The sequence below is a fragment of the Nomascus leucogenys genome, chromosome 8 (genome assembly GCF_006542625.1).
Source record: "Nomascus leucogenys isolate Asia chromosome 8, Asia_NLE_v1, whole genome shotgun sequence".
NCBI lineage: Eukaryota > Metazoa > Chordata > Mammalia > Primates > Hylobatidae > Nomascus > Nomascus leucogenys.
In genome coordinates, this window is record NC_044388.1 from 43,849,017 (window position 1) to 43,863,283 (window position 14,267).

The 14,267-nt window shown below is 43.6% G+C and overlaps 2 protein-coding genes across 2 annotated transcripts in view; one reads left to right on the forward strand and one right to left on the reverse strand.

Annotated features, from left to right (window-relative positions):
* Nucleotides 1-1,621: 1,621 nt before the first annotated feature.
* TM2D2 (TM2 domain containing 2) lies at nt 1,622-7,692 on the reverse strand. The gene is made up of 4 exons (XM_012508471.2): nt 7,333-7,692; nt 6,427-6,514; nt 4,722-4,837; nt 1,622-2,423 (listed from the first exon to the last, which is right to left on the reverse strand). The coding sequence occupies exons 1-4, from the start codon at nt 7,557-7,559 to the stop codon at nt 2,210-2,212; spliced, it is 645 nt and encodes a 214-aa protein (XP_012363925.1). The 5' UTR covers nt 7,560-7,692; the 3' UTR covers nt 1,622-2,209.
* A 258-nt stretch (nt 7,693-7,950) lies between these two features.
* ADAM9 (ADAM metallopeptidase domain 9) overlaps nt 7,951-14,267 on the forward strand; it is a 109,779-nt gene continuing 103,462 nt past the window's right edge. Inside the window, exon 1 of the mRNA XM_003269597.4 lies at nt 7,951-8,263. Coding sequence (XP_003269645.1) covers nt 8,167-8,263 — 97 coding nt within the window. The 5' untranslated portion in view covers nt 7,951-8,166. The remainder of the gene's footprint in view (nt 8,264-14,267) is intronic.

Below are 14,267 nucleotides of genomic sequence, written 5' to 3' on the forward strand. Positions count from 1 at the left end.
CACCACGCCTGGCTAATTTTTGCATTTTCACTAGAGACGGGTGGGGGGTGGGGGGGGGTGTCTCACCACGTTGGCCAGGCTGGTCTCGAACTCCTGACCTTAAAGGATTCACCTGCCTTGGCCTCCCAAAGTGCAGGGATTATAGGCTTGAACCATTGTGCTGGGCCTAAAGTTTCTTATTTTTTAAAGAAGACAACTTTTGGTAGGGTTATGAATATACTTAAGGAGGTTAAAAAAAGTGTGAAATGAGGCAGGACTTGGTTAGGTGAAAAGTAGCATCTTATTTTGGGTAATATTATAATTTGTTTATGTTTTTTAGACTTCCCTTAGAAATTTTTTTTAAATATATATATGGCATCCTTGAACTCCCTCAAACTTTTTTTTTTTTTTTTTTTTGAGAAGGAGTCTCGCTCTTTCACCCAGGCTGGAGTGCAGTGGCGCGATCTCGGCTCACTGCAGGCTCCGTCCCCCGGGGTTCACGCCATTCTCCTGCTTCAGCCTCCCGCGTAGCTGGGACTACAGGCGCCCACCACCTCGCCCCCCCTCGGCTAATTTTTTGTATTTTTAGTAGAGACGGGGTTTCACCGTGTTAGCCAGGATGGTCTCGATCTCCTGACCTCGTGATCCGCCCGCCTAGGCCTCCCAAACTGCTGGGATTACAGGCGTGAGCCACTGCGCCCGGCCTCCCTTAAACTCTTTAACTTGTATAAATTTATAGGGTACCAGCACAATTTTGTTTCATGCAAAAATTGTGTAGATGAACCCCTTTAAGTTCTATGTAAATTCTGTGTATGTAGATTTTTCTGGGGAGAGGGTCTAGTTTCTTCATGACCCATAAACATTTAATAAATACTGTCTTAGGGTATAAAGATTATGAATTAAAAGTTTACCAATTATGATGTTATAAGCAAGGTTAAGGTCAATGTGGTACAGAACTTTCAAGACAGAATAGGATCATCTGTTTTAAATTTTTTACAGAAAATTGCCACCTTTAATAATGTAAAAACAGTGATTAATCAGGAATGATACAGCAAGGAATTCTTAGGAAAGCTACAAAATGATAGAATGTATCCAGGGAAGTTATTTTAACTGTGATATTTGGTCTTAAATTCAATTATTATGAGGTAAACTGAGTGAGTTCTACCTTGTTTCTAGAATTTGTAAATTATTCTGAGTAACAGGCTCTTCCATTGACTTGGCCACATTGCCCACCTTTGATTTTATATTTAATAGTTCTTTCAACTTAGATTGCAAAGGATGAGAACTGAGTTTTTAAAACCACTTACAATCTGGAACACTTCCTCTTATTCCTGGTGATTTGGGAATGCAGAAGTGTGGCTGTATCTCTTTCTGACTGCTGCAGCCCACAGGGAGAGCTAATCACGAAGAATAGTTTTACAGAAACTTGTATGAAATCTTAATTTTATTAGCATGGGCTGGTAAATGCTGATTTTTAGATTGGACAATTCTGCCAGGAGGAATAGCTCAACTCACACATCTGATGCCGCTGGCTTTCAAAACATAAGTGGAATGATAAAATTATTGCACTGCATATACTGCCTCTGGAACATAATGGAGACACAAGAGGGCTTAATAGGATGGCTCATTTCAAATGACTAGGTTTCTGCAAAACAAATGTAATTTTGAGTTTACTCCCCCTACTGAAAATACACATACAGTACTCCAAGTTGGCAAAATTTATTCTGCATTTAAATTCAGAAAGTCAGAATTTCAGTGTGTATTACAATCCACGGCCGTTTCTACTTCTGCTGAAGATTTTCATTGTTTAGCTTCAGATCTCCTTGCATGAAGACTCAGGGTCACAAGAGGAACGTGGATACAAATATTCATTTTGCTCAACTTGTTAGGTCCACTTGCTCTGAAGGACTGAAGATATAGCAATGTACAGAAAGGAAGACTATGGAAACCCATCCACAGCTTGTAAACTCGCCGCTATCCTTTATGTTTTGTGCACAAGGAAAGAAAGAAATTTGATTCCCACAACACTTTTTGCTTGTCATTCCATATGCAAGGTAAAATCTGGGTTGAAATTCCAAAGTCCAAAGAAGCCTTCTTAACCAAACAAATGCCCTCCAAAAGAGGGAAAATAACATCAGGTCTGATATCAAAGAGGAGTTTTGAGCCTGTAGAGATGAATTCAGAAGACAGAGCTTTCACTTGCCTCCCTGGGCCATGATGGCAGCTCTTTTTAGTAAACAGTGCACCAGTTGCTGCCATCACTTGGCATCAGCCCTCCAGTAATTAGCAAAATAAGGTCAACAAACCACCAAATCCCAAGTCCTCCAAGTGTCAACAGCTTCCCTACTGCAGTGCCAGTGTGTCCCAAACAGAATCGATCCACACCAAAACATCCCAGGAAGAAGGAGTAGAGTAAAGTGGTTATGAAGTAGTGTCCAGTATACCTAGGTGAAAGGAATGAAAAGGAAGAGTTTTACTGCACGAAAATTTAAACCCTTAAGGATTAGTGAATTTAACACAAGTGATGAGATGGTGCAGCGGACCCTCTGTGGCCTTTTACCCTCTATTTTGTTTTCTTTTATGATATGGTCAGTGAGGTAAGAGGATCAGGAAAAACCAAAGTTTATTATACTCATAGGTCCTAGAGACAGGGGTAAAATCGTGTTACACAGGGCTACCTGGCAAAGACACCAGGGTGGTTGGAAGATAGAAGCGAGGGGAAGGTTTTTGGCCACTATCTTCATTGGGGTTTCTGCAGGAAAGGCAAGACAGGACAGGGCAAATAGTTTAGAATTGGCTAGTTTGAATAACCTCAGCAGGCTCTAAGGTATAGGAGCGGTCCCTGGTTGCCTGGCACTTGGCCCTGAGAAGACTAAGGCAGAGGAATATTATTTCCTGGGGTGTACAGGCCAGACACAGAAGATATGTCTCTGGACTAGTATGCATATCAAAGGCATGCTGCTGGTTGGGCCCTTTGCTATCTCTAAGAAGTGACTAGCTTCAGGAAGGGCAGTCTCTTCACAGCCAGAAAGGTTTTTAAGATGTCAAACATCATAATGTACAATAATTTAAAAAACTTTTTGACCATGGTGGTGGCTCATGCCTATAATCCCAGCACTTTGGGAGGCCAAGATGGGAGGACCACTTGAGCCCAGGCGCTCCAGGTCAACCTAGGCAACATAGCGAGACTCTGTTTCTACCAAAAAAAAAAAAAAAGCCAGGTGTGGTGGAACACATCTGCAGTCCTAGTTACTCGGGAGGCTGAGGTAGGAGGTTCGCTTGAGCCCAGGAGGTTGAGGCTGCAGTAAGCCCTGTTTGTGCCACTACACTCCAGCCTGGGCAACGGAACAAGACCCCACCTCCAAAAAAAAAAAATACGCATTTTTTATAATACACCCTCTTCACCTTTACTTTACTCTCCTCTAAGAACCTCTAGATGGTAGAGGTCTCAACAGAATACTTGCTAAGATATGGAGCATCTCTAAGAACAAATATCGACTTTTGCAGAGTTGGATTGGACAAGAAGTCATCAAGCACATTTGCACAACAGGCACCATGGTAGGAGTAGGAGTCTGGGCTCCCATCCTCCTCTGTAGAGGCTCTTTTCCTGAGACTCAGCTGGCTTCCTGCGTGTAGTTCTCTAAGGAAGCACTGTCCTTAAATGAACACTTGATCTCCACACACTCTTTCCTGTTGTTTTGTGGCAGCGAAAAGCGAGGACTTCTTCATAAGGCTCTGCCCATATCCACTGTGCTGACACAGCTGCAGTTACTCTAATATTACTAATCATAGTCATAGACTCTTTCCATTAGCAAACTGTACAAGGCAATTCTGTGCCTTCAAGCAGAATTTACAGAATGACCTTGATCCTTTACCTTTATGATAAACTGATTTTCAGAGTGTGGAGCCTACACTTTTTATAATAAAACCTTTATTCCTGAAATACTAAGGCAATTTGCACAAGATTATATCTATTATAGGAATTTTGGGGCTAGATCATCTGGCCCAAAATTCTGTAGATGAGGGATAAACTGAGTGCCCAAAGGCACTTAGCAAGTTAGAGAAAGAGACAGTTAGAACTTCACCTTCTGGGCTTAAGTCCAGAGTCCTCTCTACTATAAACATATTGCTTCTGTCAATAAATTATGCACAATGGTAGCCACAGACCCTCTTTGGTGCCTAAAAAAAGTCATATCAGGCCAGGCGCGGTGGCTCACGCTTGTAATCCCAGAACTCTGGGAGGCCGAGACAGGCGGATCACGAGCTCAGGAGATCGAGACCACGGTGAAACCCCGTCTCTATTAAAAATACAAAATATTAGCCGGGCGTGGTGGCAGGCGCCTGTAGTCCCAGCTACTCGGAGAGGCTGAGGCAGGAGAATGGCGTGAACCTGGGAGGTGGAGCTTGCAGTGAGCCGAGATCGTGCCACTGCACTCCAGCCTGGGTGAGAGCGCGAGACTCCGTCTCAAAAAAAAAAAAAAAAAAAAAGTCATATCAAAAAATAACAATGAGCTGAGCACAGTGGCATGTGCCTGTTGTCCCAGATACTCGGGAGGCTGAGGCAGGAGGATTGCTTCAGCTCAGGAGGTCCAGGCTGCGATAAGCCATGATTGCACCACTGCACTCCAGCCTGGGTAACAGAGTGAGACCCTGTCTCTTAAAACAAAAAATAAATAAAAAGACAAGGAAAATGGCTCTAACTCCTACCAAGTACCAACTACTCCAATCAAAGTAACACTTACTTTATACAAGGTTTATTTTCTCGTAGAAAGGTCCTAGGACTGGCACACTCAATTCCATCTAAGGCATGGCACTGGACTGAAGTGTGTTCCACGTCGTTGTAGGCCTGACCGCCGAACTGTGGAATAACAACCAAAACCAAAACCAACTCACCAGAGCAAGTGACACAAATATCTATCTTTATATTCACTAATGAAAGAATAAAAGCTGCCTCAGGACTACAATTATTCCAACAAGGTTGAGGTACAGCTCTGCTCGAGGGCAAGGAATTTAGTGACACACTTTTGAGTCCATCTTAAATGTACACTGTCTTAAAAAAACTCCTGCTTTCTTCTTCATGACTGGCTTCTTCAATAATATAGTAAAAAAGATCCCCAAACACACTCAATGTCATTAAAGGCCATTTAGAAGAGATGAACACAATGCTTTACTTATCCTATACTTACAGGAAAAACAGCATATAACTGAGCATTTGGGAGTGGGTATTTAAAAAATCACTGCCTATTAGAGGTCTCTTTTACATCTATTAAAAATGAATAGAATTAGGAAAGAACTCAGGATATTATCTGACTCAGGACTTTATTTAGGTCATAAATGTGTATTACCTGATATCTATGGGACATCTGTAAGTTTAAATTCCAGCCAAAAATTTCAGAACTGGGCCTCTTACCATTGCTTAACTGAATTCTAGACAAGAAATCACAGATATTCATTTTTTACTGGTACCTTATATCAGTGCTTATTACTATTTTCATTGGCGAGTTCCTCAAAGGGAAGGGACTGGGAAATAAGAATGCTTACAGGATAAACTCAATTTTTAATTAAAATGGGCAAAAGTGATCTCTATACAATATTAACTCAAACTTTAATCAATAATTATCAACAGAGTAAAATTTCATTGTCTTAAAAAATATTTATCTATACATGATTTCAGTAAGAGTTGCCCTTTTAGTCTTATTACTGTCAGGTTTATTCCTCTGTGTCTGATTTAGTACAAAAAATGCCTTCCCATCATTCTCTTAACACCTGACCAAATCTTTACTTGCATTATGTGGCATAATAGGATGGTGAGTCCATGGTGGGGAGAAGATACATGAACTTCATTGGTTATTTTTAGAGACTGATTAGTAACTGTACACTCAGCTTTAGGGATATTACTAATAAAACTTAATAGCTTTTTTCCATTCCAAGAAGCCACTGTTAACCAACGGCTTCCGCTGGAATGCTTTAATGTCCTACAAAGACATATACTGATAGACTCTATCTATCTCCTAAGGACATGGTGGAACCTGTTTGCCTGGAGAAAAGAAATGTCATTGGCAAGAAAAGCTCTGCCCCAAATGCATGTGTAACAAAGATACTGCCCAATCCATCACCAGTGTTGCAAAGTGCACAGACTTTCTTTTGCTCTTTCAGGAAAGGTGCATGCCTTGAAGGAGAGTCAGGGGTGACATTTTAGTTTCAAAATCTGTCAGTGGCCAAAGGAACCAAAGACAGGTTGGTTTTGGCACAGAGATTGCTCCTTCATAAGGAAACCAAATATCTTGTTCAGTCACTGACCCTGGCCATGCTGGAAATTTCCAGTAACAGTCTTTCTGAGGAAATTCTTCAAAAAACTTTGTACCTCTTATACTTTTATGTAATAGCATTCAGACATTCCTATTTCGTTATTGAAGGGTTTGCTCTTACAACAAAACAAAAACTCACCTTGAGACAACCATAACCAAGTTCCTGGGAAGCAGTTGCATTTCCAACATGATCCACTGGGTCTTCACATTCTATAAATTCATCGGGTCTGTAATTCACCAGTAAGATCATGATCATCATCATACGGTCTTTGCAAATCGCTGTTTGCATGCACGTAATCAAAATAGGCAAAAGACATTTCTTCATCAAGTTTTCTGGGGTTCAGTTTCACCCTGCTGACCCCTTTCCAAGCCAATTAAACTGAAGCACAGCAGGTCAAATGGACAGCCACCCAAATGAACCTTTTGTTGGAGAAGGGAGGTGTTTTCTGATCCTGTTTCTATAAGGATTCTACTTCTGCCATGGTTTCATCTCTTCAGTAGGCAAACAACAAGATAATGGGGACAAAATTTAAGCCAAAGTATTCTCAATCCTCTTTGCATTTCCCAAATGGCTTTTGTTGTTTGATCAAAAAGAGATGTCAAAAAATGGCGTGATTCTGCAACGGTAAGAATATTGATTGCTTTTTAAAAAAATGCCTTGTAGGCAGAGACAAGTCATTTACTCCATTTATGCCTTACTCAGTACTGGCACCGAATCGACCGACTAATACTCTCCTTGGGCTAAAGGGCGCAGGGCAAAGAAAGCACAACCTTATGCCCTTCTTCCAGAGGCTACATGATGTTACTCCTACCCAGTTTTTCTCTTTCTGGATCCCAAAGGCTCCGTCACTGACACACAAGGGTTTTCTCTGCAGGGGCTGTGAGAAACCTGGTTCATGATACTTGCCTCCTGAATGACCACTGGGTCCTCAGGGGGGCAGGGTCTGAAAAAAATGCAGCGTCCCCCCAACCCTGCCTTCCCTTAACACCCATATATTCCTGGCACACCCTCCACGTCCACCCGCCTCGACCACTGGTAGCTTACAGGTAAGAGCAGAGGATGACCGGAGAGTGGGGGTCGCCATATTCCCAGCTCGCAGCACCCCCGGGGCCCTCCGGCTGGGCGGCGCCAGCGGATGTGAGCTCAGGCTCAGCGGTCGCATTTTGCGAGTGGCTCCGAGACACACAATGCAGCAGAAGTAAATTCCCCAGCAGCAAAGCCGCCTGGCCGCACAGAAGTAAGTAACTAACCGGGCAACCACCTAGCACCATCTTCCCGGGCACAGGAGCGGAGACCCGTCCTCCACCACAGCCCCAGGCCAGCAGCACGGACCCAATCACTGCGTGGTCAGGCCTTTCCGCGTAGCCCCGCCCGCGTAGTCCCGCCAAACAGCCAATGGGCGCGCAGCTCGGCGCTCCGCCCACCTCCACCAACCAACCAGAAAAGGTCGAGCAGACGGCCGGGGCTGCACCGCCCTCCGCTTCTGCTTCTCGAGTCCTCTTCTGGTCTCATGCTCCTCCTTCTTTTGCGCCGAATGCGTCCTCCAATCGGATCCGTCGACCCCTAGGTGGGCGTGCCCGGCAGCCGACGGGGCGGGGCGGATATGACTGGCGGGCCGACTAGTGCCGTTTGCCACCGCTGGTTTAGAAATCCTATTCTCGAGCCGGGGACTGGATTTTTCCCTACGTCAGCGCAGCTAGGCGATGTCGGGAGCGAGCTCGGACCAAGGGCTCAGTTGCGTCAGTGCCGCGCGCGTGCTCGTCCCCGGGCGCGTGCGCTTCCCGGCCAGCCTTGGGGCCCCGGCAGGGTTGGAAAATGATGGAAGAGGCGGAGGTGGAGGCGACCGAGTGCTGAGAGGAACCTGCGGAATCGGCCGAGATGGGGTCTGGCGCGGGCTTGCCCTCGGGGACCCTTCGCGTCCGGTGGTTGCTGTTGCTTGGCCTGGTGGGCCCAGTCCTCGGTGCGGCGCGGCCAGGTGTGTGTCCGCCCCCCGGGTCCGTTGGGACGGCTGCTTCCTAGGGACGGGGCGCTCGGAGTGAACCTGTGGTGCCTGGGAGTGGAGGGGCCCGGCCTGGGGATCGGACCCGGGGTCGGGGGGCGCGGCCGCTCCAGGTGTGTGCGGACCGGGGTCTCACCCGAGGCACGGGGGTTGGCGCCCCAAGCCCTTCTTGGCCCGGGTCCTCTGCCCGGCACCGCTTCCTCCGTGTCCTGTTCGGTGGAGCCGTTCCCAGCGTCCCCCCATCCCCCGCCGCCTCGCGCGAAGCCGGGTCCCCCAGACGCCCCGAAACCCGCGCTGGGGCGGTCGCTGACCTCGGCGGGCCGGAGCCCTGCAGGCTGGGCGCGCCCGCGGGCGTTCAGTCCTCCAAACGCCTGCAGGGAGGGAGCTGGCTTTCGCTCGTGGAGTTAATGTCGCTTCGAAAGAGACTGAGAGATGAAACTTTTGCTGCAGGTTATAATTTGAAATTTTGACGTTCATGGTATCCTTGGGTCAACACAGCTAAGTTTAGTGGTGGAATAAAGGTGGGTGGGAGGACGCTCATTTCTCTTAGGTCATTTTTGTAGTAAGAATATTTTGTAAACGATGTGCTACCTTTCTATAGCCAAACCATTCTTAAAAAATGTGTGTTTTTATTGGGTTCGTACTGTGTTAAATCCGGACAGATAATCCCTGCTGTTTTGAACTCACAGGATTATTGTAGGAATTAAATCATTTGTGTGAAATCGTTTTTGAATTGTGAAACTGCCCTTGGCTGTGTAAGATACTTGTATTGGAGATGCCCAAACATAGTGGAAGCAAATTGTCAGCACGCTGGCGTCTTTCTGGAAACAAGTTGTTTATTTTGGATTTTGTATGAGATAATTATTTGCATGGCTGTATGTTCTCTATCAAGAGGATGATGGGGAATGGGAGTTTTTACTAAATCATTGATTGAAAGTTATTCAAAGATGATGATAGAAGATTTCAACGCAGGACTGTTGACCTTCAGGAAACTAATTACTTGTTTTTCTTATCTTTGGCTGCTTCATTTGAAATTAAGTAAATTTGCCCTGGTGTGGAAATGTCGAAACTCTGAAAATGTTTTGAATGGGAAGTTGCCAAATTTCTTCTGGTTAAAACTACTTTTCCGGTGGTATTCTACATGGTTAACATTCACCGATGTTTAAGGTGAAGACGATTATACATTCGGAGTTCTATTAATCTGTGATTTTTTTTGTGTTTGTAAATGTAAATAAGACTGTATTTTTAAATGTTAATATAAATGTCAGTCATTACCGACCTGCATTAGATGAATGGAATATTCTGATGGTCTTTAACTGGTTTTGGCCAGCTCCTCACTTCGGCATGGGTATGCCTCTTCAAAGTTTAGCCACCGTTTATGGAACTCCTATAAACACCACACAGTTGCTTGTAGAGGGGCAGAAGGTGACCAAATATGCTAAGCGCATCTGAGAGATGTTGGGGAAGGATTTTTAGAGAAAATAATGTTTGAACTGGGCTACATCGGTGATTTTTCGAGTAGAATAGTAGGAATACATTCTAAGCAGAGGAAAGTTTTTGCAAGAGTATGGTGGGGCGGGGGGCGTATGAAAGAACATGACTTTTTAGGAAATGATAAAAATGTCAGTATGTCTTCATGCAGACTATAAAAGGGAGGGATGGAAGCTCAAACTAAGGTAGGTTGTTACCAGTTGGGAAGAGTCTTCTGTGCTGAACTAAGGGGTTTGGACTTCACCCCGTAGGAATTTCTTTGGGCAGTGGAGGTTTTAAGTAGGGGTGCGACCTAATCTCATTTTCTGTTAAGAAAACGGGCAACACGGTGGAGGATAGAATCTAGGAGGGAGAGACTAGAGGCTGGGACACTGGTTAAGAGGCTTTTGTAATAGTGTGCAGTGAGTCAACTTTTGTTTCTCTCGGGGAACGTTCATACAAAATCAGCTGACCACATTTTTGCAGTATAAGATGTTTAAAAGGTGCACTGAAACATTTTCCAGGATTGAAAGAGGAATTTGAGGTACCAGGCACGCCTCAGTTACATTAGGAGTTAAGTAGGTTTTATAGGATTTTTACTACCATTTATAACATTGTCTCAATGAGGAAATGCAGTATAATTTCCAAACAGCTGACTTTCAGTAAACTTTTCTTTTGTTTGTTTTTAAACTGACAAAGGTAACTGTGTCATTGTAAAAAATAACAAGGGGAATCAGGTATGAAACCTCTTCTGATTTTCTAAGGTGGTAATTATGATGAACAGATTTAGAATTTTTTCTTTAAACAAAGACTGGCATTCTAAAGAAAATGACTTTGAAAGCTTACTCATGGTGAGTCACTGTAAAATGATTTGTGTAGTAAGAACTTAAGTCCATACTAATCTCGTTTTCAGATGCCAGCAAAATATTTGAATTTGATATATTTGTGTTTGTGCTGATAGGAGAATGTAGCCTTTTACATTTAAGGATGATTTGGTGGTTTTCAACCTTTTAAGTAAAAAAGAAAGCATATATAATTAAAATATGTACAAACCTAGTTCCCAGTTTCCAAGACAGTTTTCAAAAAGCACTTGAAGCTTTAACTTACCAAATTTATATTTGCTCTTTGTAAAAAATCCTGGTTTATAATAGAATTTATTGTGGAATCCCCCAAAAGATGCAAGCTCTAAGTAACTGGAAGCTTTTTCTTGGGAATATCCACAAGCTCAAACATATGACATAGCCTCATATTTCTTTTTCCTCTTTGATACGTAACATATACTGGAGGCTTGGAGTCATGCCATCCTTTTGAGTCAGCGCTATGGAACTGCCTCATAAATGAATGCAGTCCTTTTGGTATCTCAGTAGCTAATCCCTCACAGTCTTTTTTTTTTTTTTTTTTGAGACGGAGTCTCGCTCTGTCGCCCAGGCTGGAGTGCAGTGGCACGATCTCGGCCCACTGCAACCTTCACCTCCCGAGTTCAAGCAATTCTCCTGCCTCAGCCTTATGCCTGGCTAATTTTTTGTATTTTTAGTAGAGATAGAGTTTCACGGTGTTAGCCAGGATGGTCTCGACTTCCTGACCTCGTGATCCGCCCACCTCAGCCTCCCAAAGTGCTGGGACTACAGGCATGAGCCACAGCGCCCGGCCTCTCTCACAGTCTTTGAATGGGTCTAATGTGGACCCAACTAAAGTTGGATAGCACAATGTTGTGTGTATATTGAGAGATTATTGTAGTTTATTTTCCATTTCATGTTGTTATTTTAATCAGATTATTTTCCCTACGTGATCATATGTGGGACACTGCTTGAGTCACATCTTTTTTTTTTTCTTTCTGAGAGACAGGGTCTTGCTCTGTTGCCCAGGCTGGAGTGCAGTGGAACAGTCATAGATCACTGTAACCTCGAATTCCTGGGCTGAAGCAATCCTCCTGCCTAAGCCTCCTGAGTAGCTGGGACTGCAGGGGTGCGTCACCATGCTTGGCTAATTAAAAATTTTTTGTGTGTGTGGAGAGGAAGTCTTGCTCTGTTGCCCAGGCTGGTCTCGAACTCCTGGGCTCAAGCGTTCCTCCTGCATCAGCCTCCCAAAGTGCTGGGATTACAGGTGTGAACCACCATGTCTGGCCTTAAATCTCATCTTTTAAGAGTGAGCTAGGGAACCTTAGAAATTAACTTGGTCCGTTTTAAAATATGCATTACTGTTTGTATTTATTTATGTTTATGGTAGTGTAAGTATTGGGTTACTAAACCTTATTGGAAGAAAAGAAAATGATATCACCCCTAGACGTGTTATATTGTAGGGCAGAACTCATTCCCACACAAATGGGACATTCCCTTTGATGAATTGTTCTTTTAATGAGATTTTTCATGATTTAATTCATTTTAGGATGATTTTAACCTCTTCCCTCTAGTAGTGTAGAATCTTCATATGAGTAGACCCCAGGAGAGCCTGATTCTGATCAGTCTTATTGAAAGGCTTAGAATCCTGTTGTGAAGATATCTTGGGCCTAACCTCCCATCCCAGCCGCTTAAGAGAAATGATTAAGCAGTCTGTGGATAGCAGTACAATGAAATATGATTTTGCTATCAAAATGACAAATGTGTAGGCTATGTAGATTTGTAGAAAAGTTGATACAAAAGATGTTAATCATAAAAAGTAAGGTTCACTTTAAGTCATATGTGATAATTACAACTATCAGAACTATGTTTGTTTAGCTATAACAATCAGAAGAGGTTATTTATTCAACACATATTTTATTGAATACGTACTGTACCAGTGCAGGAAATACATGATGAATAAGATACCGTCCTTGATCTCAAAGAACTTAAATTCTTTGCTGGAGGAACTTAAATTGTCTAGGGTATTAAATCTTAGAAATGGGTGGTGTTTTTCCCAAAGGGACACTTAAACAACAGAAGCCATTTATTTTTAAATGTAAAGATGGGTAAATATTTAAGAAAAGTGTAACACTAAAAAAAGTAAGAGTGTAGACATAGCAGTAGAAATTATAATTACGTATGTTTGAAGGTAGTTTTTTTTTTTTTTTTGAGATGGAGTCTCGCTCTGTCACCCAGACTGGAGTGCAATGGCTCGATCTCGGCTCACTGCAACCTCTGCCTCCCGGGTTCAAGCGATCCTTCTGCCTCAGCCTCCTGAGTAGCTGGGATTACAGGTGCGTGCGCCACCACACCTGGCTAATTTTTGTATTTTTAGTAAAGACAGGGTTTCACCATGTTGTCAAGGCTGGTCTTGAACTCCTGACCTTGTGATCCACCCGCCTTGGCCTCCCAAAGTGCTGGGATTACAGGCGTGAGCCACCATGCCCAGCCCAAAGGTAGTTATTAATGTATGGTATGTATTTATCTGGAATTGACCTGGCGAATACTAGAATGATAAAAAGGCAAAAACTGCAATTACTTTTGCACCAACCTATTATATGGCTCGAAATAACAGTGCTTTGTAGATCTAATTGAAACAATTTCTCTACAAGAAATACTTTGGAAACAGAATTATCTTATTTATCCTGAATGTGGAGGCCAGGTTTATTTTTATTTTCTACAGTGGAAGTACTTAAAAGTGGCTGTTTGTTTATGTAGTAGGCAGGAAAAAAATGAGAGAAGCCCATGGTTTGGAGTTCACATTTGTTTGCTTTGCAATTAGGTAGAATCCTTTTTTTTTTGAGACAGAATCTCACTCTGTTGCCCAGACTAGAGTGCAGTGGCACAATCTGGGGTCACTGCAACCTCCACCTCCCAGGTTCGAGCGATTCTTCTGCCTCAGCCTCCCGAGTAGCTGGGACTACAGGCACGCACCACCATGCCTGGCTAATTTTTGTATTTTTTTTTAGTAAAGACGGGGTTTCACCATATTGGCCAGGCTGGTCTGGAACTCCTGACCTTGTGATCTGCCCGCCTCGGCCTCCCAAATTGCTGGGATTACAGGCTTGAGCCACCGTGTCCAGCCACAATTAGGTAGAATTCTTTTAACTCACTTCCCTGTACTACGCTTACTGTTATGAAAAGCGTGCTCAGACTTCCTCTAAAACACACTACAGTGTATAGAAAGATCTACGGAGTTAGAGAAAGAAAGAAGTGCAACTAACACCTTTTCCTTTCTTTAAGATTAGACATGTTAAGTTTCATGTTTCATTGGTTCACGTTTTCTCTTCAGGCTGTTTTCTTTTTTTCTTTTTTTTTAGACGGAGTCTCCCTCCGTCGCCCAGGCTGGAGTGCAGTGGTGCAATCTCAGCTCACTGCAATCTCCCCATCCTGGGCTAAAGTGGTTCTCAGCTCACTGCAACCTCCCCGTCCTGGGCTCAAGTGGTCTCGTGCCTCAGCCTCCCGAGTAGCTGGGACAACAGGCGAGCGCCACCAGGCCTGGCTAATTTTGCATATTTTGTAGAGACAGGGTTTTACCGTGTTGGTCAGGCTGGTCTCAAACTCTTGATAAAATAAATGATTAAATTGTAGCATTTTGGTTTTCAAAATGAGAATTGTGTTTAAAATGCAAA

Excerpts from the sequence above, each read along its gene's own strand:
- TM2D2 (XM_012508471.2), bottom strand. The coding sequence starts at position 7,559 with ATGGTGCTAGGTGGTTGCCCGGTTAGTTACTTACTTCTGTGCGGCCAG. Across the intron at positions 4,838-6,426 it reads TTGGTTATGGTTGTCTCAAG|TTCGGCGGTCAGGCCTACAA; the intron begins GTGAGTTTTTGT and ends GTTATTCCACAG. Across the intron at positions 2,424-4,721 it reads GAAAATAAACCTTGTATAAA|GTATACTGGACACTACTTCA; the intron begins GTAAGTGTTACT and ends CCTTTCACCTAG.